Genomic DNA, 24,011 nt, shown 5'->3' with positions numbered 1-24,011 from the left:
AGTGTAGGAATGCTAAATTTGGGGAATATGAGGTTTAAATATGACACATTCCTTGAAATACGGAAAATACCCTTCTGTTCTGACAGCACCTATTTTTTTATCAGCTGGGTTCTGATTAAACCAACTTTGGCATTTGAGCTTACATTTAACCAACAGATTATTATCATGTTGCAGTGCAGACTAGACAGTCATGTTTTATTCCTTAGTTCTATCTGGAAACCCAAAAGGGCCATTTGTTAAACCAAATTTCTGTTCAGCTGAAACTGTGGGACTTTCTGTGGGTCCTTTTGACCTCATTAAAAGTAGCTGGAGCTGGATGAGATTCAGCAAACAGGTAGGTAATTTTTGCATTTACATTTTACGTGCCCTTCTGTACCCTGAGCTGCAAAATTTTTCCCATATATATCCCAAATGTCCCTAATCTCCTTTTCTGCAAATAAACTCTTTCACTCTTAATCCTGTTCTTAATTGCTTGGAGATATATTGGTCATTTTTCTTCTAGGTCAATTTTTGCACCCTTGGAAAAAGTGTTTTTATCTCAGAGAAGCCACATGGTTAAATCATGAAGGGAATATTTGGATTTCTGCGTCCTGCTAAGACCCATTCAGAATGCTGCCGCAAGTCTCATTTTCCCTATTCATCACATTGAGTATGTTCTTCTTCCCTACAAACACTACCACTGGCTCCTTGCTCCCAAGCTTGTCAAACATAAGTTGCTTTCCTCACTTTCAGTGCCCTCTATGTCCTGTCTGTGGTTGATCTTTATGATTACCCCACCTCCATCATCTCCCTTTGTGTTTTCTACCTCGCTGCTGTGAACCACAGTATCTAATGTCAGGACCCTGCTGTAAATACCTGCACAAGTGCCCCATCACCTTCCCTCTGATTCTTGTTTCTATTTTTCCTTTACATGAAATTACCATTTTTTTCTGAAGTCTGTAACCTCTGCCAGTCAAACTAAGACTTTGCAGTGCTTCATCAGCATCAGCCTCTATTTATTTGCTCTTTCTTGTCTTACACTTAGATCACAGATACTTGGCATGTGTATTCTGGTTTTGCTCTGTGTTTAAGTAACACCCTAAAAAAATGCTGCTCCATCTCTGCCTCTGGCTTTTACACAGCATGGGAAAAATAGTACCACTTAGCAGCAGAGGCAAAAGGATTCATTTAACAGACTGGTAAATGTAATAAATATGCTCCTACTCCTGGTGACTTTGAAGACTTGACTTTTTCCACTAACATCAGTTGAGCCAGAGGTTCACAACATACTTTGCTTTCATTTGGTTTTGTTTCTGCTCTGTGTTAAGATGCATTTGTAAAACACCCTCACTAGGAGGGAAAAGTACCAGGAATTTGAACTGATTAGCCTTTTATGACCTGTAGATGGTTGTTGAGTGGAGTTACTCATCTGGATCAACTCGCACACCTATTTACGAACTTTACTGAATTGTGGCCTTAGATAATAAAAAAAAATCTGGCAGGTGCCAGAGGGGAAGCTAAATCCAATTCTTGTAAAATCCCTGGTGTTCGGAGGCCGTTACATAACTCCTTTTAAAGATGCATTTTAAATTCTTTGCTCTGACTCTTGGTGTTCAGAGGTGGCTTGTAGCTGCTCTCCTGTGGCATGGAACTGATTACACTGAAAATCAAGTCAGATAAGTCTGCAAACTTCTCACTTTCTGTAGTGCTCCAGCTGGGCAGAAAATCAATGTACTTAGCAACAGCACTGACACCCATTTAGATTAGGTAAGTATGTTCAAATCTGCAAATGAAAAGTGGGCTTGATGCTAAAATTTTCATCACAGTGTGAACTAAGTGTATGTGAAAGGATGGAGACTTTTTAGAAATGAATGGAGAAAAAATTATTTTGGATTGTTTTATGGATTCTCTTTATTTGTCTGTTTTCATGGTTTTATTATGCATATCTTACTAAATCATGTTTTCATTTCATAATAATACCTGCTTGGCACTGTCTATGGATAGCTTATATTAAAAAATAAAAAAACCCTCGCAAGTCGCTAGAACTGGCTTCATTGACTTATGACTTCATGTATTTCCTGTCATGGAGGTAAATGTGGCCTACCATTTTACTAGGCAGGGATGAGCAAAGTAAATACAATGTTTTAAACAACTAAATTCGTACCTAGGTCATACGTGAAGTCAACTATCTATTCAGATTTCAGCTATATCTCCTTGTGCTTATTTTCTTGCTGTTTAAATAAGTTGTTTATACTGTTAACCTTTGTTTGTTTTTTCATGATAGTGGAGAATAATTCTTTTTTTTTTTCACTAAAGTAATGGTTATTGCTTTATATAGAGACACCTTCATTTAATAATGACTTTATCAACACCAATGAGCTTTATCTTTTTATCATTATCTGAAGAAGTAAAGAATGGCTTGCCTTTTGGTGCAAAAAGTGATTTTTATTTCTCTCCAACATTTCTCAGTAAACTCAATCCCTTTAATTGGAATCCTGAGAAATACCTTTAGCATTTTTTTTTTTTTTAATGTAGCTGCTGGAGAATAGAATAAATTTAAGATGAAGTAAAGGGCACAGTCTTGCTTTCTTATCAGGATAAATCTGAAGCAGCATTAATATATTCATCATTGTGCAGAAACTGTCAGGACAGTCTATGAAATGCTTGTGACCATCAAGGGCATGTATCATCTTTACAGCTGTGAGGTCTGAACTGAGGGAATATGTGACTCAAAACTTTGAGTGCTTGAAATTAAGAAACCAAATATGAATGCAGGAACTGATATAAAGACATGATTTTCAAAGTCATATGGGAGATAAGAAATGAGGTAGAAACAAAAAACATGACAGTCTCAAAAACCATGACAGTCTCAAAAACTCATGTTAATTTTGAGATTAAACTCCCAACATTAATATCTCTCACTCCTGCAATTCTCAGAGAATACATTTGTTTCTTTCCTGATGAAAAATCCACAAAGTTGTCTAATTTCAATATTTCTTCACTTTATCATACATCCTAACTTACCATACATTGCCTATTTTTGGGGCTATCAGGAGAAAAAACAGCATAGGTGTCTTAGCACTTACAACACAATAAATTGTCATTGAGTAAATCTGCATGTCAGCTTTTGAATTTCCTTTTTATGAATTTTGACAGATGGTCTAGATCAAAATCAAAATTATAAAACTTGAGTAACGTGATGACTAACAACTTCCTGTGTGAAAATCCTGATTAAATGGGCAGTTTTAATTGATTGCTGGGTGTAGTGTTGTTAATCTGGGGAACTCCACAACTGAATGAACATTTGCCACCCTACAGCAACAAGAAAGGATTAAAGCTACTGTAATGTGGTTTTCATTCTTTTACTATAGCCATCATGCCCAGCATTGAATACAACAATAAATCTGAAGGAAAAGTAATTAGAACAATCTATTTGGGAAACGAGTCCTTTTCTCTGTTCATGATTTGCAAATCAGCAGATTGTGATTCTTGCACATTTCTTTGTGTGTTTGACATTCTTAGGTTTTAGGAACCTAGTTGAGCTATGGCTCATTCAGGATCTCAATGTGGGAAACTTTCTAGTGATGATTGCTCTTCAAACCAAGCTATTCAAGCTTTTTGATTAAGTTGTCTCATATCCATGACTGGGTGACTTCATGTCTAAAATAACATCTCTTTGCACCTCTGAGATAATTTTTTTTGTGGTGGTGAATTGTATTTTAGGCACTATAAAAGACTCTCTAGGCACCTACATTTCACAGTTCCCGATCTTTCATATAAAACAGAAATTAGATTCTCCCAGTGTTCGTAAAAAGTAAGTTTAAAAAAAAAAAAAACAAACCACCAGAAAAGTCAAGTTGAAATGTCATTGCTAACACAGCATAGTGATAGAAACCAGGTCTTTATTAGCCTGTATCCAGTCATGCCCACTGTACTGACATCTCAGGAAAGAGATCTACATTATTATGGGGAAATCAATGAAGTTTACTGCTCAATATGTGGTACCTGTCAATAGTGCAAATAAAACTTGTGTCAGGCTGTGTTGGAAGGGTAGCAGAAGAAAAATAATAAAGAAAAGTCAGTTGAATGTAGGAGGTGTACACTGAGATTTTGCTGTTCTTAGATTAAATTTCCATCTCAGTCAGAAAATTCCTCTGCGACCTTGCCTGAATCAAAAGAAAGACTTATGAACATTAAGTGGGACTTAGGTGGGGTTTTGTGTTATGTAAATCCAAGACTTCAATCCTTAAAGCCATTTCTTGGTCTTATGGATGTGTGGAAGATATTGACGTTTTTAAGAGGGAAGGTCCCTTGGGGCTTAGAGCTGTGATTGGGCTAATGCCCAGCACAACACCACCTTATGTCCCAGCACTGGCAGGATGGCCCATTGTCTTGGTACTGCTTGGAATCTCATGAAATAAAGGGTAAATAACAGAAGTAATAAAAAACAAACAAAAAAACCCCACCACAAAACAAAAAGAAAACCCAAACAACAGAAAAATGCACCACATCTTTCTGAGAAAAAGAGTTTTTTCCACTGTTCTGCAAAAATGACAAAATGTGGCAGTTTCTGCTAAAATCAGTACAATTTAATGAAAAAGATCAGCTCAAAATGGCATTTCCTGAAATGACTCATGGCTGAAAGAAAACCTAATGAAATCTTTCAAACCAGCTAGTCTTCCATCTGAAGTACACAAATAATCATCATTACCATATGGACTTCAGATAACTTTTAGTATATTAACTCTGTCATTACTCCTGTGAGCTAAAGCGATATGATTAGCCCTGTTTCAGAAAATGAACATTGAATTTTGCATTACAACATTTTTGAAAGTGTTTAGATGTCTATTAGAGTAGCATAGTAGTTTGTCAAATATAGAAAGTAGTTAGGTACTGAGGTACTATCTATTTGTCTCTTTAGAGATCTGAATACTTTTAAAATTGTGGTTGTCATCATTTTGGAAAGAACAAGGATTGCAATTCCAACCTCTTTCCTTCTAACTCCACTTACTGTTCCGCCAGACCAGGCTTCATCAGTCCAATGTGAGCTGTATACACCAGACCTTCAGTCACACTGGTTTATACAGCAGAAGTAATAAATTCACTTACTTGTGCAAGTCTTGTTGTATTTAGGATTCTCTTGAGAAAACCCTTCCAACCGGCACTGGAACCTGTGCTGCCAAAATTCCTGAAACCAGGGATTTCGGTGATTGGTTTCTGGCCGAAGCTGTAGGTAGTAATCATCAAACCATTTCACGTCAGGAGACTGGAGCTTGATCGTTATTCCACCGACAGCTTCACGCTGATACCCGTCTGTCACGTCGTACCTGTCTGCCCAGCCATCACTGCAGGGATAAATGAGAGACAACATTAACCATTCATAGGAATAAGAAAAGAACTTTCTTAAAAATAAAATTTGGAACCTAAGAGTGCACACCCACACCTGAGATTCTGAGTGGAGTTTAGTGAAGCACCTGTAATATTTCTAGTAGAATTCAATGTTTTCCTTTTCTTTACATTTGCTTGTCATTGGCACCTTCTACTTAGATGATATGTTCTTCGTCCTCCACTTCAGGTAATTGAAGCAACATTAAAATCACAGATCCCGAAATACGCTGTGTATAAGCACATCTCTGCATCACGCTAAGCCTCACTGGGCTCTGGGGAGAAAAATCGTGGATTCAGTATTTTACTGAAACTGGGTTGATACTACTGTTACCCAAAAAGAATTGACCTTGCAGACAGGTCCTCTTACAGTGCGAAGGGCAGGACTGTGTTGCAGACCATGCCTACACTGCACAATGGAGCATGATACAAAGAGCCAGAAGCAAATTCTGAATGAGCTGACACTACTCAAGAAGAAATACCAGCTCAGAGCTCAGATGCTGAGACAGTTTGGCACTGCATCTGAAGCAATAAATTGTCTCTGTAGACATGACTAATGAAGCTGGGCAGAGCATCATGCAGATCCATGTGTTGCTCCTGTTTCTTGGTTGCTTGTGGCTAGAGTATTACAGGGTTGTGTGACACTGTATAGTACACAGAGATTTGATCCCCTTCTGTTAACCTTTCTGCTTGCAACACTCTGATCACCAGTAGCCAGTCACCAGAAGTGACTGAAAACCCAAATTAAACAAAATGTCACAAACTTCTCAGGGTAATTGTCCTCTGCCTGATTTTACAATGGATTTTCTTGGAAGTACTGACAAAGTTTCACTCAACTCCACTAAAAATATACATATCTCATTAAAGCATTGCAGATTTCTGCTGTTTTATCATGAACATGGTATTTCAGTTTTTCAAAAGCCCCGTCTTACAGTTAGAGATTTGTAGAAGAATCTCAGACTGAGTTTTTTTTCCCTCTAAAAAGGCACTGGTGTTAATGACTAGAGAACACCTTTAAATCCTAAGTCAAATAACTGAAGGATAAAAAATAAGCTTAATTTGTCTTCTTTTAAAGCTTCATGAGTTGTTTAAAGCTAGCCCTAACTATTTTAAGTGTAACTGATGTAGGTGACCTTTATCTGTACGGTTCTGTTCTATTTTGATCGTTCACTGCCTGGCTTAAACTTTGCTCCTGTATTGCAGAGCACGCAGGAAGCCTGCTGCAATCACTTGTGCCCCAGCACATTCCCTGTTCTATACGTGGGGACTCAGCTGTCCTCACACAGGGGAGAAGTCAAGACCTCAGACAGTGACTCCTTCTGCACAAGACACTGTTTTCATCAAAGCCTGGACTCTTGACTACATTTTATTAGCACAGCTGCAGTGTCAATAAATAGCAGCTTCACCAGGGGCAAAAATAATATCCAGTGTCTGGAATGAAAATGAAGGGACTGTTAAACATGTTTCAGATTTCAAATGCACTAATTTACTGAGCACAAAAGAGTAAAATATACATTCATGGAAGGAGAAAGATAGGCACTGATATTCAGCTGGAATACAGCACTTGGAAGATTTACCTTCAAGCTTAGATCCAATTAGGGATGAACACAGGTGTTATTGTTCCCAGCTGCACTCAGGAGGCTCAGTACGGGCAAACACTCCCCACCTTCCACCAGGACTATTTACTGGGCAAAGAGTTAGAACCATTTATGTGTTGTTTTGTGATAAAAGTCGCAGAAGGTATTTTGAATTTATGAGTGATTTAACCTTCAAAACATTCATCTTAATCTTTGGCAAGTTTCTAAGCAGTTTTATCCATCCTCATAAAATCTGACAGTTTTTATGAAGGCAGGAAATGATAAGTTTTCTGTAGTGTGGGGTTTTTTTAAACCGAATGGAATTAAAGAGAGTTCGAGCTGTGCTGTCAGTATCCCAGCTTTATGAGTCGTCTCATAAACAACTTAGAAAAAAACTGTTTTCTTGTAATTAATTTCTTTATCATTTTTCAGAGGAACAGTTTTGTAGATCTAATCCATCATAGTGTTATAAAATTTATAGTACTACTTTATGAAGAGTTATCCCCTCTAGGAAGATTTGCAACAGAGATATCATTTTGTAACTTTAAATTATTAAAAATTATAGAAATAACAACTTCATATTACATAACCCTTCCTCTTTTCTCCACAGAAGGACTTCTTAATTCAACAGAGCTGCTTTTCATTCAAACATGTATTTCAGCTTAGCTTTTTGGGTAAAAAAGCTTTTAGGAGTGTTATATAAAAGATGTACTCAGTGTGTATTGTAGGGACAACAATGTAGAGATAAAAAACATCAGACAGACAAGGTGGCAAAGCAAATGCTAAACTAATATCTAAAGGCCAGTGAAAGTGGAGTAGGAAAACAGGCTTGCATGAATATAAAAGAGCACCATTAGTGTGTAATATTTAAATTCTGCACCCACAGTAGAGTAGCAACACTTATGGCATGTTGATGACAGGATGATATAGATGTATTTTTGATATTAGATCTGTGACATCCTCAGTATAGGGTGTGAAGATGAGGGAGAAGGGAACAGAGAGGGATATATTTGCTTACATTCACAGTCCTGCCTGTCCCTCCTTAGACCTTCTTTCTTCTTCTAGTAGCTTAATTTTACTGTAGTAGGTGGCATTATCGTTGTACTCCATTGGTGGTTGCATTATAACAAGTTCAAATGGTATTACCCATTGCTAAAATCTACTGGTTCAACTGAAGAAAGATGCTCTGGCACCAGAAATTGGCTGTGACAAAGAGCTCCAAATGAAGTCCAGTATGATCTCTACTCTCACTCACAGAAGTGGCGAGGTGCATACGTTACCACTAACGCCGTGCAGAACTGCATGCTGATGAGAGAAATGGTTCTTTATGTTAGCAGTGGGGTGTATAGGATATTTAGGTGAACAAGTGGTTAAGAACAGCTTCCTCACAGGTAGTAAAATAAGTCCAGCTTAACAGTATTCCAATAATGATTATGAAACTGTCCAACCAGGTTAAATGGGACATGGATATCCTTAACAGATCACTACACAAGTTCATTTTCCCTCCCTTGCATGGACACTGTGCTTTCCAGTTTTATTCTGATTAGGTGATTAGGTGATTCTGATTATTAGACATAGATGATGTTGCTTTTTAACCAATGGGAAATACCCTTAAGGTGACCACACTAAGACTTAAAGATAGATTTGCATGTGAAGAAGCCTTGCTGTGAAAAAAGCAGTAGTTGCACAGCTGCAGCACCAAAAATAAAAACCCCTTGCTGAGATATGTCAGGTGTATGCAGTAATTCATATATTTCATTCATCAGCTTGACAGGGTAGAAAGCTGTCAACAAGGTAAGAGGACTATGACATGCGCAGATCTGGCTGCCCTCAATATTACACTCACATTCAACACAGTGGGGAATTGTCTTTCAGGATCATGATGTGTTTTCCCCTCATCCAGTTCTTTTATCTTTATATTCTTGTCTGTCAGAATGATGTCTGGTGCATTTTCCTTAAAGGCTGTTGGTGTGATACAGGATAATAACCATACTGTATCAAACAAAATATATCATTGGTAATGATGTTTCTAAAAAAACACCAAAAATAAAGTTTAAGAAAATTCTTGTGCACTAAAGAAAATAAGAAATCACAGAAGGAAGGAAAGGCTTTTACTGTTGCAGTACTAGCAAGAAAACTTGAATTATGAGGGCCATTATAATAACGTTCTGTATCTGTTATCAGACTTGTTTGCGTGTGTACATTGTCCCAGCTACCGTTTTTTGAAGGATATGCCAGAGTGATGGAGATTTTAGTGAAAAATTATCCTTCAGCAAACAGATGGGAAGAGTTCTGCTCCTTTGTTAAAGGTCTGTTTAGTTTACTCACAGTAAACCATAACATAGTTTTATGTCACAGAAAGGCTCCAATAAATGCCACAACAGAGCCACCAATGTTTATTACATTTATTAATGAATAAATATAACAATGAATAAATAGAAACAAAATAAAATAATTCAGTGTTTTAGATCATTACTGTACATACAATTACTTTTGAACATCTGAAAGGAAAAGTAAAGGCAGATGAGAACCTATTTAAATGACTGGGTTGCACAACTGTGATCACAGATCATGAGCATTCTGCTCGTTTCCTCCCCCACAACTGTGGATACTAATGGTAAGGAATAAGTCTTCACACTCCTCTAGCTGAGCATGCCTGAACAAGTAGGACTGTCACTGTAGGGCCAGTATGTATTGTTATACTCTATGTACATAGAAGATAGAGGTGCAGAATTTTAGGATTATGATTGCTATGGTAAAATCTGAGAAACTTGACTGTGGTTTCCTGGATTTTCTGTGTTTTTTGCTTTCTCATATTCCATGTGAAATAGTCAGCACCAATAAGATCTTCCCCAGATGAGGGGCACTGTTGTGTCGTCTTCAAGACATGTTGCCTATCATATAGAGGGATTGTGGAAAGAAGAGAAAGCAATCTTTGACAATAAAGTGTTGATACCCAAGAAAGATGAAATGCAGGACTGCATCTGTTATAAAGAAATCTCCACCTGTTTGAAGTCTTTTTGTTTCTTCTGGAAAGAATCACCATGGAGGGAGGAGAACATTCAGGTGAAGAGCAGCACAGGAGCAAGCACATGCTTGAAGCATTATGAAGAGGTCATCAGAAAAACACTTAATGATTATAAAGACCATTCAATATGCACGATGGTGATGGCTGCTTTCGTCTCATACGGTACAGTCAAGAAATTGCTAGCCTTCCTGAAAAACATTTACGAAGAGGTGCAGTTAGTCAATCCCTGTCAACAATGTCCTGAGCATTTAATTCCATGTCTTCAAAAAGACAAGATGGACATTGCCCCAAGACTCCACATCTCCACATCTACTTCGTAAGTAGCATGATGATCAACACCATGGAGTATGCTACTGATGTCAATCTGCTTATCAGGGGTGACAGGGATTTGCAGACCTGACTGATGCCTTCTACAGGACTAGCAAATGTTTAGAGCTGCACATCACTGTAAACAGAACAAAGGAAGAGAGCTACTGCCATTTTAAACTAGATGAGAGAATGTTGAAATCTTAATTTCATGGTAAGATTCGTGTGAGACCACAATTGCTCAGAAAAGATCATTAAGCACATGTAAATAAATAGATAATATAAAAAAGATTTAATGGGTTCAGGAAAAGCAGGCAAATGGAGTAGGAAGGAGAGTTTCAGTCACATGTTCAGACGTGCAGAACATGGAAGGAATTAGGGCTATTGATTACTGGTCATGCTTATCAGTGAAAAGTATATGGTCCCTTTTATGATAAGTGTCTGTTTAGTGCCATCAAATCTGAAACATGATGTGGAGAAAGCTTTTTGTGAGCCACTATTGATGTGGAGAAAGCTTTTTTTGGGCCACTATCAGAGCATTCTCCAAAGCACAGGCTTAGTGATAATGAGGGGTAGGAGAAGAATGCAGTAGTTTGTCTATCAACTTCTTGGAAAACCTAGGTGTCACTACTTGAATGCAGACTGTTCCTAGTGACAAGAGAGAGGAGGGTCTTCTGTAGGTGTTTAATCAGTAAGTGGGGACTGCTTGAGAAGGTTAAAGCAATAAGCAAATTGGGTGAGAATAACCATGAAAAATAGCATTTGTGACTTTTGAAAGAGCAAAGAGGAAAAATAGCAGACTTCTCTAAGCTTAGAAAATTTTAAGGTTAGATCTCTTGTAAGGAATGTCTAAGGAATTGAAGAATTAAGAAGTACTTAATTAAAAAGTGCCATGCAGAGGAAGGATAGGAAATATAGTAAGACATTAGTGTGCCTGTCTCAAAGTGGAAGTATATGAAAAGCAGAAGCAAGTTCAGATTTTCAAGGATCAACGTGAAATAAAAACATTAGATAGTGAAAAAAATGAGAAAGGTCAAGGCACAAAACGAGCTGCAACAACCAAGGGACATCAGAAGTAACAGACATCAATTCTCTAACCACTTTATTGTGAGAGGAAGAGTAAAGAAAGTGTTGGCCTGCAGTTCACTACAGGGAGAAAGCTACTAAATACAAATCCAGGACAACTTTTAGTATCAAACTTCACAAAAGGAAAAGATAGCGGTTAGTGACAGAGGTAAAGGGTCAACCAAAAAGTGGGAAGATGACCTAGAAAACAGATGTGACTGAATTAGCTGAAGCTTTATAGCTGAAGCTTTATAGCTTAAAGAACTGAACACAATACTAGGGGAGAGATGTGATAACTCATAAAAAGCCACAGCAAAAAGATCATAATTTGTTTATTGTGTTGATGTAAGCATTCATGACTTAAACTGGAAGGAGAAAGACTCATTTTAGACATCAGGAAAATATTCCTCATGGTAAAGAGTATGAGGAAATAAAATAGCTTGGAGACTCTTGACGGTGTCAGAGAATAAGACAGACAAACATCTGTCTGACATAAATGACCCTGCCTTGGCAACATCCACTCTGCCCTGTATTTGTATTAGTTTATGTTGAGCTTTGACATATGTCCGGGAATTATGATTGTATAAAAGCCAGTGGATTAGAGAAAGAATGTAAAGAAATTTAAAATAATGCCCCTCCCTCACAGTTTCCCCAGCTTCTCATGACGTTTTACCTTACTTCTTTTCTTGTTACTGTATTTTTATTCTCTGCAGTTGCTATGGGAAGCATCAACAAACAACAGAAATTGATTTAGGATTAATCATGTGTTTGACTGTACACACAGTTAATTCCAATGATGCAGTCGGAGTGCGCAGGAGTGTGCAGTGGGTCACACACCTGTGGCCAGCAGAATCAGGGTTCCTGCTCTAGAGAGCAAGCACTGAAGTGAACTGTGCGGAAAAACACTCCCCCATGCACAGGGTGAAAGAAACTGGGAAACATTCTCTTGATTAGAGCTAGCTAACGTTTTACAGAGTCAAGAAATTTTAAATGAAAAGGCATTTTTCTCAGAACTAGAAAGTGTTGTTTCTATTGCTTTTAAAATTCTCAGTCTTCTCAAAATTACTCTAAATTAAAATGATACTGGATTGTCTTTTGGGGGGGGGGGGTGTTGTTGAAAGAAGGGGTTTACATATATTCCCTCATTAACACTATCTCTCTCAGTATAATTAAGATAATCCTTTGTGTTTTAAAAACAGTAAAGAAATTCTATGGTCCCTAATTTAGACACTTTGGTCAACAGTTTGAAGTAAACAGAGGTTTGACAGTTTAAGACCACTCACTCAGTTTTGAATATCTGTATCAGCAACTGGCACTGTATGTAAGATCTGTTACTTCTGTAGTCCAAATCACTGCAGTCATGGGAACTGAAACTCTGATGACAATTCGTCAATGATAAGACATCAGATCTGAACAACAGCAAAGTGATTGCACAAGTTGACATGCCTACATACTAAATGGACACAGCTTTTATTTTTAAATGTTACAAGTCTTTTATACTGTTTATGACATTACTTAAGTGTCAACTATAGGGTTCAGATTTTTCTTTATAATGTTGACTTCAATTAATGTTTTCAGATTCTTGTGACTCCTTCCAAAGAAGTAGGGAAAATCTGCAACTTTTGAAGGACAGTCGGACTAAAGTAGTTTCAAAGAAGAAAATCCTACACTGACAAAGGGATTAAATAGACAATATAATTGATTATTCTTCCATTCAGTACCACAATATCCTTCAAGGACAGCTTCAATTTTAATATTCCTAAACAATGCCAATGCCTGTTACATTTTTGTTGTCTTCCCATGCAGTGTCAATTGGAACTTCATTGTTCTGAGAGTCAAGTATGTAGAGAAAGATACACAACCCATGAATTGAAGAGTATTAATAATAATCTGCTTCAAAATTTAGCAAGTGCGTATGTTGGATAGTAGAAGAGGGGCAGAGCAACCAGGTGACACTGTGCAAATTGGCAGTCCTGGAAACTACTGCAACCCTTTTCAGTCATTATATGAAACTGACCATAAACTTATTTTAATTTTATTATACTAATAAGTTAAGCAACAGTGAATTGCAAATATGACTTTCTGGCCAGTGGGGAGATTTTGGTAGCTGCTCACTTAAAAAAAGTTAATCGTGATATGCTATTAAGGTATCAGGTATACACTATCAAGATCTATCAGGCATGATCAGGTTTATACTATCAAGATATCAGGATTTATGGGGAAAGATCTTGAGTACATTTTCTGCCTTCTATACACCTGATGTTGAAATGTGAAACCATCGTCCTTAAAGGGTGTGTGGTATTAAGAATTTATTTGGATTGTTTAAATAACAAAGTATGATAAATGGTAAAGCAAAAATGTGGATATATTAAATTGGTCTTTCCCAAAGTGCACACAAATTCTTCATGAAATAATGCATTCAATACAGAGCCAGCTAACCTAGTCAAACCAAATTCTATGCTATATATGTTTTATTTGAAAATTATTTGAATGTTTTTTTTTTTCTCTACTTCACTGAAATGGCTCAGGGATTCTTTTAAAATTTATTTTTTAAGAATAAAAAGGTACATACTGTCTCTGACACATCCAAATCCCACAAGGTGCCACAGTTTATGGTTTTAGAGCTAAGACTCCTTTTGATACCCCTTCATACCACGCCTTTGATACTACTTGAGTTTCCTTGCCTAGGATGGTGGTGTGGCCTTTTCTCAGATGCTGCCAATCTTGGGTTGGAGAGGGGAGCAGGAAGAGGACTAATGCTAAACCAACTGCAAACAGGTAGGTGGACATCCAGACTACCAACTGGAAGAGGTGTTCCTGCAACTGCTCCTCACCATGTTACATGTTGTCTCTACAGCTAACATGCTGCTCTGTCTTTTTACACTAGTGGGTTACAGCATAGAAAACTCGATACATGTCTATTAGTTTGGTCCATTAAGTAACTCACTATATCAAAAGAAACTTTCCAGTTACTGGCTCTGGACAAACTGTGATCAGTGAAATATCATGAATCTGTAACAGTGAGCTGAGGAACGCAGCTTTAGGATCCCTGTGAAAACTGCCTGGGATATTCAGCACACATTTCTAAACCACTGTTTCTAAGATTAGACAAAATACTAAGAGATACATTATACAACAAAAATAGACTCCTCACCCTCCCTTTTGTAAACAGTTCCACTTATTTTCTAAACTGAAAATGCATCAGTATCTTGGGATCTGTTGAGCTGATTTCTTTTTCTCTAAAGTCCCTCCCCCTTCAATCTATAGCTAAAGCTATTACAGTTAATGAGTGCATTCATTAGGCTGTAGACTAGTCTTTTTTTGTTATGCAAATATCTGTTTGCGGGCCACATAATGATGATGGAAACTGCTGTTCTGCCCGCTGTAATCACTCTCCTGCCAAAAATCTGACCGATAACATTTGAGAATATATTTGAGAATTTTTCTCCACCTGTGTAGGAGTTTGTTGACTGAGTGGCTGTCTTAACTTTCCTTTTGTTACATTTCTCTGCTCTTTCAGGTTTTTTTTCTATATCTTAAAAGCTCTAAAAAATATTAAAGAGTCCTCACACTCTTCTGCAAAGCACTGCCAGTCTTGCAAAGGTAAATTTGTTTGGTTAATATTGGGGGGGGGGTGTGGGGTGTGTAGAATTGCTTTTGGTGAGCAGCTGTAAATTGTTGCATTTAGATGAGTTCATTTTATAATTGTACTCAATGAATTCTTGTCTTGCTGCCTGGCTTTTTTTAGATTGCAATTCCTCATCTTTGTCTTCCTTTTCATGCATATTATAAAGATAAATGAATTTAAGGGTAATTCAAAGGAAAGAAATGAACTGATTATTTTTAGGCAGTATGACACGCTGTTTTCTACAAGATGATATCTACAAGTAGCTATGCAGTGAATTTGGCAGATACATTGCACAGGGGATTACTGGGACTAATTACTTGCAGAGTACCCAAACTTCCCCAAACTGACAGAGGTTGTGATGGCAATTTGAGAGATTGGTAGTCTATAGCAACATCTAATTTGCATGAAAACTGAAACTTTTGCAGCTGTCTGCATCTGTAGTTTAGAGCTGCAAAGTAATTCAGCATGGCTGTAGTCTGGTCTACAACAAAATATAGTTTCCAATGTGTGATGCCCCTTCTTCATGGTTGCAAGCTCTCATAGCTAATCAGACTAACTGGAGGAAGTTGCATCCGTTCATATAAATGTATGAGCTGTCCCCTAAATTGGAGAGAAATTTGACTGAATGCTACCCCTTAAAACACCAAGGATATTCCACTTGTGCAGTATGCTCTCTTGATGCCCGAATAATTCTTCAGTGATGAGAAGATATTTGATGTATTATTGGGAAGAAAGGTATTTTGGATGCTTAGACAAATTTATAAGGTCTTAAAGTTGTTTTTCCTAAGGTATAATGTAAATCTGTGTTACAATTTACCTCCCTCACTTTTTTACTGCATTCGTTTTAGAACAACCATTTGTTTGCATAGACTTCCAGGTTTGTCTAGACTAAATAAATCCAGTTCCTTCTAATTTTCCTTTCCAGAGCTGTTTTCTAAACTTGCTGTCATTCTGGGTCTCATAGTTCCTGAAGGTGCCCAGCTGGTTCCTGTCTTTGCAGACTCAATGTTACCTTGGGATGCTTTGTAAGTACTGACAAACAGTGTCAAGGATGTGACCTGGGTGAAGCTGCCGGTGAGCACCAAAATGAGAGCTCTGTAGGCTAAAGATGAGAAGGCAGTGATGGACTGTCCTGTTTTGGATCATTATAGACATAGGGACGTTCTACCCTGAGCTAGGGACCCTTTCATGCTTGTCCACATTCCCACACAGAAGTCAGTAGGCAGTTCCCACGCCGTCCTGTTTTCTCCCTATAGCTACCAGGAGGAACTGTTACGCCTTTAATAAGGGGGTGGGCAGAGGAAGAAAGCTTGATGAATGGTTTCTTTTCATAACAATGTGTTGGGAAAAGAGGAGCAGGAACCATTTTTTTCAGGTTTCACATTAGATAAAGACTGCCAAAAAAAGAGAGTAAAACCAAAGGGAGGCATGTGTGCTATAGGAAACCCTAAAATTTCTCTGGGAATTGGCCATCAGGCATCAGAACTGCTTCCATCACTGCTTTGTTGTAGGGTAGAAAGATTACTTCACAACCTAGAAGTGTATTTTCCAAATATGGCAGCAGCTTTTCTTTTCAACAATATTAATGCTGTTGACTCATATTTATAATTCGCTCTAAGCTCCTCAAACTGCAAACTTCTCATAATGACAGCCTAAAAAACACCAGTTACATAATGTCAGCAACAGCAGAAAAACAGGAAAGAAAAAAATGGTTCATCTCTAAAACATTTCAATCAAATGTGCATTTTTTCTGTGAAAGTACTGATTTTTATCTTCCTCAGAAAGCCTGACTTCAATATAGCTTCTCAGACACTAAATGCAATGCAATGTTATGTATCTATTAAGCCGATATAAGCAAATATCAAAAAAAAAAGTCATGGTCAGAAATCAGGTCTTGGCAGAAAGGATAAACAAAAACCTACTGTCTTGAAACACTGCCACAAAACCATTTTCTGTGCATCCCCTGTACTTGAAAGGGAAACATCCCTGAGACCCTGAATACAGAAAGATCCTCAGTTTGTTCTACAGCAGCACAATATGACTAATATTATATAAATAAAAGCCAACATTACTTTTCTACTCACGATTGACTTTGCTTGTATTGATTGAGAGGAGTTTTCATTATATCAAGTCTACCAGGAGAAAAATAGCTTATTTGGAATCAGAATTATCTTGTGTCCATGATATACTGGGGCTGCCAGTAAGGGAATGATTCTCCATTAGACACCCAGGCACCGCTTTTATGGATATTCAACAACAATCTTTATGATAAATTCAAACATAGTTGTATGAATGAACATATAACTGAGATAATAGCCTTACTACTTTAAAAATATTTCAGAAATGAGTAAAATAATTGATTTAAGTAAACCCATTCACTTACTTGGCAGAAAATGTAATACACATAAACATATTGTGTATCTATGTATGTATACATAGATATATACTTATTTCTTATGAGTATATATTTACAGCATTTTTAGCCTGAAAAATGTAGCATGCAATAGAAAATATCACGTCTGTACACCAGCTATTATGTGGTTTTTTGTATACATTTGTGAAATTATTAAACATATTATACCCCTATGAAATATAATTCAAAACAGTACTTGAGATGTTGCATCTTATTGCTTCTGTAGAAGAATACTTTTAATCATAAACAGTATACTTAATCTTTAGATGGATAACCAAGGAAAGAGTTTGAGTAAGTCAGTATATATGGACATATCTAGATATTCTAAGGAGGTACAGAGTGAGTTAAGAAATCAGATAACACAAAATTAAATCTAAAGAAACATGAATACATGTAATATTTCAGCTGTTACTTTTGATAATAATGCATATATTAATACTAAACCTTATTATATTGGAGAGAATTTGTTTACGACTAAAGAGAAACTTTGGGGTGAATCTTAATGTGCTCACACACAAACAGTTTGAACGTGGAACAAAAAGGTGAGAATTATATGTTAACAATATTATTTGTGGTTTTAGCCCCTATTTTAAAACCATACATACCTAGAAAGGTTCCATTAGTCTAATAGCACAGAGTTAAGCATACTCTTACTTTTTTACAAACCTTAAATCTCCAGACATTAGTGTATGCTCTATAGTAAATCTACAGATAAATATAACACTTGTAGTTGTACAATGGATAGCAAATTCTGTGTGTGCAAAGATTTTAAAATGACAGATGTTACATAAGGTTTTTTCAGAGAAAGAATGAGTCATTTCAAGCTGATAATTGAAATAATTAGCACACATTTAATTAATCAAAGATACAATGAAATTAATATTCACAGTCCCTCAGGGAATCAGTAATTTCAGTAATTTTTTTAACATGCTGTTCAGCAATCTGAGCCAAATATGGCAAAGGAAACCAAGTCAGACCTAGAATAATGACCCATGCAGGGTAAATACACTGAAATCCTCCTGCCACTGAAGTCAACTGAAGCTTTGCCACTGACATCAGTCAGGACTGCTTTCCTAGCTCTGTGCTCAGATCAAGACATATCCCTCTAATTAACTCAATGCCTGCCTTCAAACAATATAATGTGTGATGGCTAGCTCATCTCTTGCACGCACATTGGTATTACCAGTAGATACCTGCAGAGTTGAATTATAGAGCAGCTTTAGAAGCCCTTCATCTTCTAAAACTCCGTTCAGAATAACTCGGGTGTCATAGGCTATAAACACGAAGTTCTTTCAGTCAACTGTTTGATGAGGTAGACACACACTTTAATGATTATCAGAGAAGGAACATCACTAGAAAGGTTCATTGTCGTCAGAAGGAAAAATTGTATCAAAGTCCTTGCAACCTGATCATTTCATCACTTGTGCTACAGCATTCGAAGCCAGTTTCTTCTTGAAAACAGTGTGCCATAATAAATGTGCTGAAATGACAGAGCTAATCTACAACATATACATCACAAGATTTGAGAAGTCTGGACTAAAGGTTTCGTTGCTGCAGCGAATCACAAATCTCTTACAAGGCTCGGAGCAGGTCTACACAGGAATACATTCATATCTTGGTGGCACAAAGTAACAAAGAGGGGTTTCCTTTGGTATATTTATTTTGCTGAAGCAGTTTGTATTTCTCATTTTCACAGATTTAGAAACCTCATTTTCAAAAGAGTATTAATGTCTATGCACTCAACTCATTTTAGTGTTAGATATTTTAAATAAGTGACCATAATTCCCACAGTGAGGCATTGCCTTGATTTCTGTGTTGATGTCCACACAAATATGACACATTTAGTATCATAAATGCATAGAGCTTGCTTTACTATACACAAACCAAAGTTCACCAAACCCAGCATTCCCTCCCCGATGGTGTTCAGTAAAAAAATTCTTGTATTCAGTCAAGACCCAAAGCAGAATTTGAAAGAGTTTAACAAACACCAACTCACATGTTCTACCATGTTAATGGGTGAGGATTTATGTCAGTAACATAAAGCAATAGAAGTCTGATTTGAAGTGGTCTTTAGGCATAAGGGATCATTCTAATCTGGGTGAAGGTAAGAGTGCAAGTCTAAATAACTTTTTCCTAAATCACTGTCAAAACAAGGGAGTACAGGAAATCTTAAAAAATTGTGCAGCCAGTGACTTCTTTACCATCTACTGGTGTTGTGGTATGTCACAAAAAACCCCGTTAACGTCTTTCAGTATAAATATTGCCGAGATTTCTTTAAGCTGCAATGACCCATGTGGAGGAAGAACTTTAAAATAATGGGAGACAACTCACAGATTCGAAGACCAGAAGCCATTAGATCAGGACCATTACGTTTTGCTTAGTTTCTCTGCTGAAGTGGACCTGATTCTCACTGAGCAGCACCTTTACAGCTCCTTTATTGTACTGAGTTGGCAGAGATTGGCCTTAACAAAAATAAGAATGAAGCCCAGGGGTGATCTGCACCCTAGGTGTGTAACTGCCTTCTGCATAAGAAATGTGCTTAAAAATACAAATAGCCAATGTATAAAGTTGAAAACAAATGCAATCCAGAGTATACTTGAGAGAAAAAGCATAAAAATGATGATCACTCTTTAAGTAATTATATGTGATTTAACACAGTACCTATATCTAACTGTAAATCTGCAAAGAGGAAAGGATTCGGATAGGACTCTTAAACTACTTTGGGTGAAACAACTGAAAACAATGCGTATACTCATGGAAAGCCCTTAAGACATCATGATCAGGCTTTAGGTTTCAGAACTGTGCATATGGTTACCACCAATGAATACCGCATGTGAAATTTATCTACACCTTTATGTCTGTCTCTGCAAACACAGGTCTATCAATAAAACTACATATTCATCTGCAAATATTGATTAATTGTTTTAGGGTTTTTTGTCTATAAATCTGGTACAAAAGGCTTTGAAAAGAAATGAGAATGACTGACAGAAAAAAATAATAGCATGTAGGGGTTATCTAGAAAACTTAAATATCTGTTCTATAGTACAAAAACGCAGTAGGTTGGTATTTGACAAGATCTTTCAAAATTTGTATTGCAAAATACATTCCAAAATTAAGTTATACACAGATGTACATGGATGACATTAATTTTAGGAAATAGTGATGCAAAATCAATACCTGATTCTTTTTTGTAAAATGAATTATAACTTCATGAAGTACATGAACTTCTTTCTTGCAATCATATTTCACGGAGGTTGTTTGATAACTGACATTTAAGAATTACCTTGTTGACATTTCAAAGTGATATGCAAGACTTAGGGAAAGACAATATGATTCCATCTGGAATTTTTATTTCTTTCCTTGGTGTATCCAGGACTTCAATGTTCCAAACCAATGATAACTTATGATAACAGAGCATAACCTATGATGATTTATCAGTTAATACGTAACAAGATCTTTCTCTGTGGCAGAAGGGTAATCGAAAGGTCTCCAACTAAAACGGTAAATTATGTCCCTCACATATGCTAATATATTTTCTAGCTATTCCTCTGTAAATGGCACAATAATTGTACGGATAGATCCCTTGTCTAAAATGCTATATACATATTTCCATTTAATATCCTTTCATTCAGGGTTCATACTAAAGTCAAGAGCAAGACTCTTAATGATTTTGACTATTTATCACTAGCTTCACAGGCAACACAAACACTGTTTATTGCTGGGGATAGTATAATGAATTTATTTGTTAGAGTGTATTTGAACCAAACTCAAATCTGAATATTCCAGGTCCGGGAAAACTGGTTTCACATTTTATGGATAAAGAATACATGTTTAAGAAATTTGATTGGTATTGGTCATCACGAACTAAGAACACAGGCTCTACATATATGCTTTGTTTTTCTATATCTTAATTTTGTATTTCCATAATTTAGATCCATAATTTAGTTCCCTAATTTTCATTAAGTGCCTACAATATTACAGATATTTCATAAAAGTTTATGGGAACATTTCTGTAACATTACTAATACCAAGGAAATCAAATCTCTTTGTCAAATGAAAAAAAAGGAATTTTTCAAAGCCTGACACAATATAATGTGCTGAATCCATATCCACGTTGCCAAGCAACAGTTTACAGCTAAGAAAATGTAAATATGAAAGGAAATATTAAAGTCAAGATGAGATCTATGCTATAGCATATCACTAAGCCATGTTGAACATTGAACGTACTTTCTTGAACGAGGGAGTCAAGAGATATTCTTCCATTTCACTGGCATAAAAGAGATATTAATTGAGGGCATAGACTATGAGAAGCATGAGAAAAAGTAAAGTGAGAAGTGACTATGAAAAGGGGTAAAATTAGTAAGGTTATAGTGCCTAAGTAACTTTGGATCACAAAACCAAACAAGTGCCATGGGAACTTTTGGACATGATGGCAAGTCTCAATAACAGCTTTTCTCAGTAGAGTTATGTCACTTAAAAATTGTGATACTAGGCTGGCAGAAACCTTGTTTTAAATAGAATTATACTAAGGGGAAAAAAAACCAAACCTTTTAAAAGGGTTTATTTTGCTTATTCTGTTTACACATCTTTTCTGCCATGAAATAATGCTAAATCACTTGGAGTCTTCAGAAGCACCTAACAATAGTAAATCAATGGACTTACTTCACCTTCTCAAAGAAAGCACACAAGAACTTTTCAAAAATACTTCATATTGTCCAATTCTGATCTCACTGAAGTCAATACTAACATTTTCGGTGACTTCAAAAGGAGCAGAGGAAATGAAGCAATGTGAAGAAAAAAAAAAAAGAAAAAAATTCTTCACAATTGTCCACCTTGAGGGACATTTAAAACTTTAGTAGAAAGAACGTGCAAGCCAATTTTAATTCATTTTCATTTCAAAGTCTGTTGGAATACGTTTTCTGGGCCATTTAATCCCAATCAATTTGCAACAAAACTGTTGTGGCTTTTCTTTCCAGCTAACCCTTTCAGCAAAACTCTGGTTCATAGTAGCAGACTTGCTAGGCTAGATATTTAAAATGCTTTTATTGATCTTTTGAATGCAGCTCTGTGATAATTAAATAAAAATTGATTATTTCAGCTGAGTATTTGATTATTTTTAAATGTATGTAGTTTAAAATAACATTTACTGTAAGGTTACAGTTCTTTTACTTACTTCCTTTTTTATTCTGCATTAAAGACCATCCTGCTCATTCTTAACAAACCAGAATAAGTTCACTTATTTTCCTTTGTCAATCTCAGACAGAAGTCTGAGTACCTCAACAAAGGATGCCAAATTTTCATTGGATGATGATTCTTAATCCTGTTGTATTCATTATCCTGGCATGAATATTTGTTTATACTACTTAATAAAATGAAAGAAATATTCATCTTCTTTTGGCATTCCCTTTCCTATAAGTAACATGTTGATATTGTTTTTTTAATAAAACCCTGCCTGAAGCAGTTTATTAATTGGGCTAGAAAGTGTAAATGGACATGACTAAACAGTTTGATGGTTAGACCATTAAACTGGGAGATATTTAGAGAACATTTTGGTAATTTCTGTGTAGTAGAACAGAATTAGTAAGAAAGCTAAGAGATAAACAGTTCAGAACAATTTCTGTGGAACTTACTGAAAGCTCAGTAATTTCTGTGGTGACTGGGCAGAGAGAGGAGCTGAACACACTTTCCAGGAAGGTGAGCATCATGGAGGGTTGTGCAGCCACGATGCCTTGAATGCTGGTTTGTTACAGGTGAAATGATTGTGGCATTCTACTAAAAATGATTGTTTCTCCAGAGGTATAAGTCTCACTATTAGGCTATCAGTCCATGTATCCCTTCCCACTTGGTAATATCTTGTGAATCTGTTGGCCTATATCAAGCAAGTACATCAGACCCATAGTGGTCTCAAAGGTATGAAGTTTGAACAAACATCATGAAAGCCAACTTTTGGAGAGAGGAAAGCAGGCATTTGTTCTGAATATACTATGCAAGGAAGCTCCATTGTCACTGAGCTGCTTACGTGGTCTGTGCAGGGGGTAGTTACCCAGAGCTTACCACTGACACTTGCCCAGCCAAGAATACATATTCATACGAAAACCAGCTTTTCCACTGTAATGGGACAGAAATTCAGCAATGTATTGTTGTATTTATTTATTGTTTTGATTTTCTTGAGGCTATGATAGGGACAGGAAAGACAAGAGGGAAATACTGTTGGGTAAATAAGAAAAAAAAGTTCAGCTTAAAAAAATACTGTGTTTGAAAAGATAGGGGTATGCAGTAGGGGTTCACATGTTGCAGATGGGTAGGTAGAGACCATAGTGTGTGGCCTGCACAGTAGCCAGCCATGAAGGGTGACTGTTGGAAACACAGCTACTTCATCCTCTGAGGTGGAAATGTCACAAGTGGGCAGAAGTAAACTATAATTTAGTCAAACTAATCTTGGCACATGAGGTAAAATTAGGTCAACATGGTAAACATGGACAGAAAAGGCAGAATGTTGGTGTAAGAAAGCAGCAATAACTTTGGGCTTAAATATACCAGGAGAACACCATTTTCCTTAAATGAGTAGGTCATATACTGCATTACTACTTTTTTTTTTTTTTCACCTTGCCCAAGAAGTGAAACTGTAAT

At 36.6% G+C, this 24,011-nt stretch overlaps 1 protein-coding gene across 1 annotated transcript in view; it reads right to left on the bottom strand.

Moving 5' to 3' along the window:
- Positions 1-24,011, bottom strand: part of GRM5 (glutamate metabotropic receptor 5) — a 288,721-nt gene that overhangs the window by 61,693 nt on the left and 203,017 nt on the right. The window contains exon 4 of the mRNA XM_074816304.1: positions 5,089-5,324. Coding sequence (XP_074672405.1) covers positions 5,089-5,324 — 236 coding nt within the window. The remainder of the gene's footprint in view (positions 1-5,088; positions 5,325-24,011) is intronic.

Source organism: Strix aluco, chromosome 2, assembly GCF_031877795.1.
Source record: "Strix aluco isolate bStrAlu1 chromosome 2, bStrAlu1.hap1, whole genome shotgun sequence".
Taxonomy (NCBI): domain Eukaryota; kingdom Metazoa; phylum Chordata; class Aves; order Strigiformes; family Strigidae; genus Strix; species Strix aluco.
This window is presented reverse-complemented; position numbering and strand designations above follow the sequence as displayed.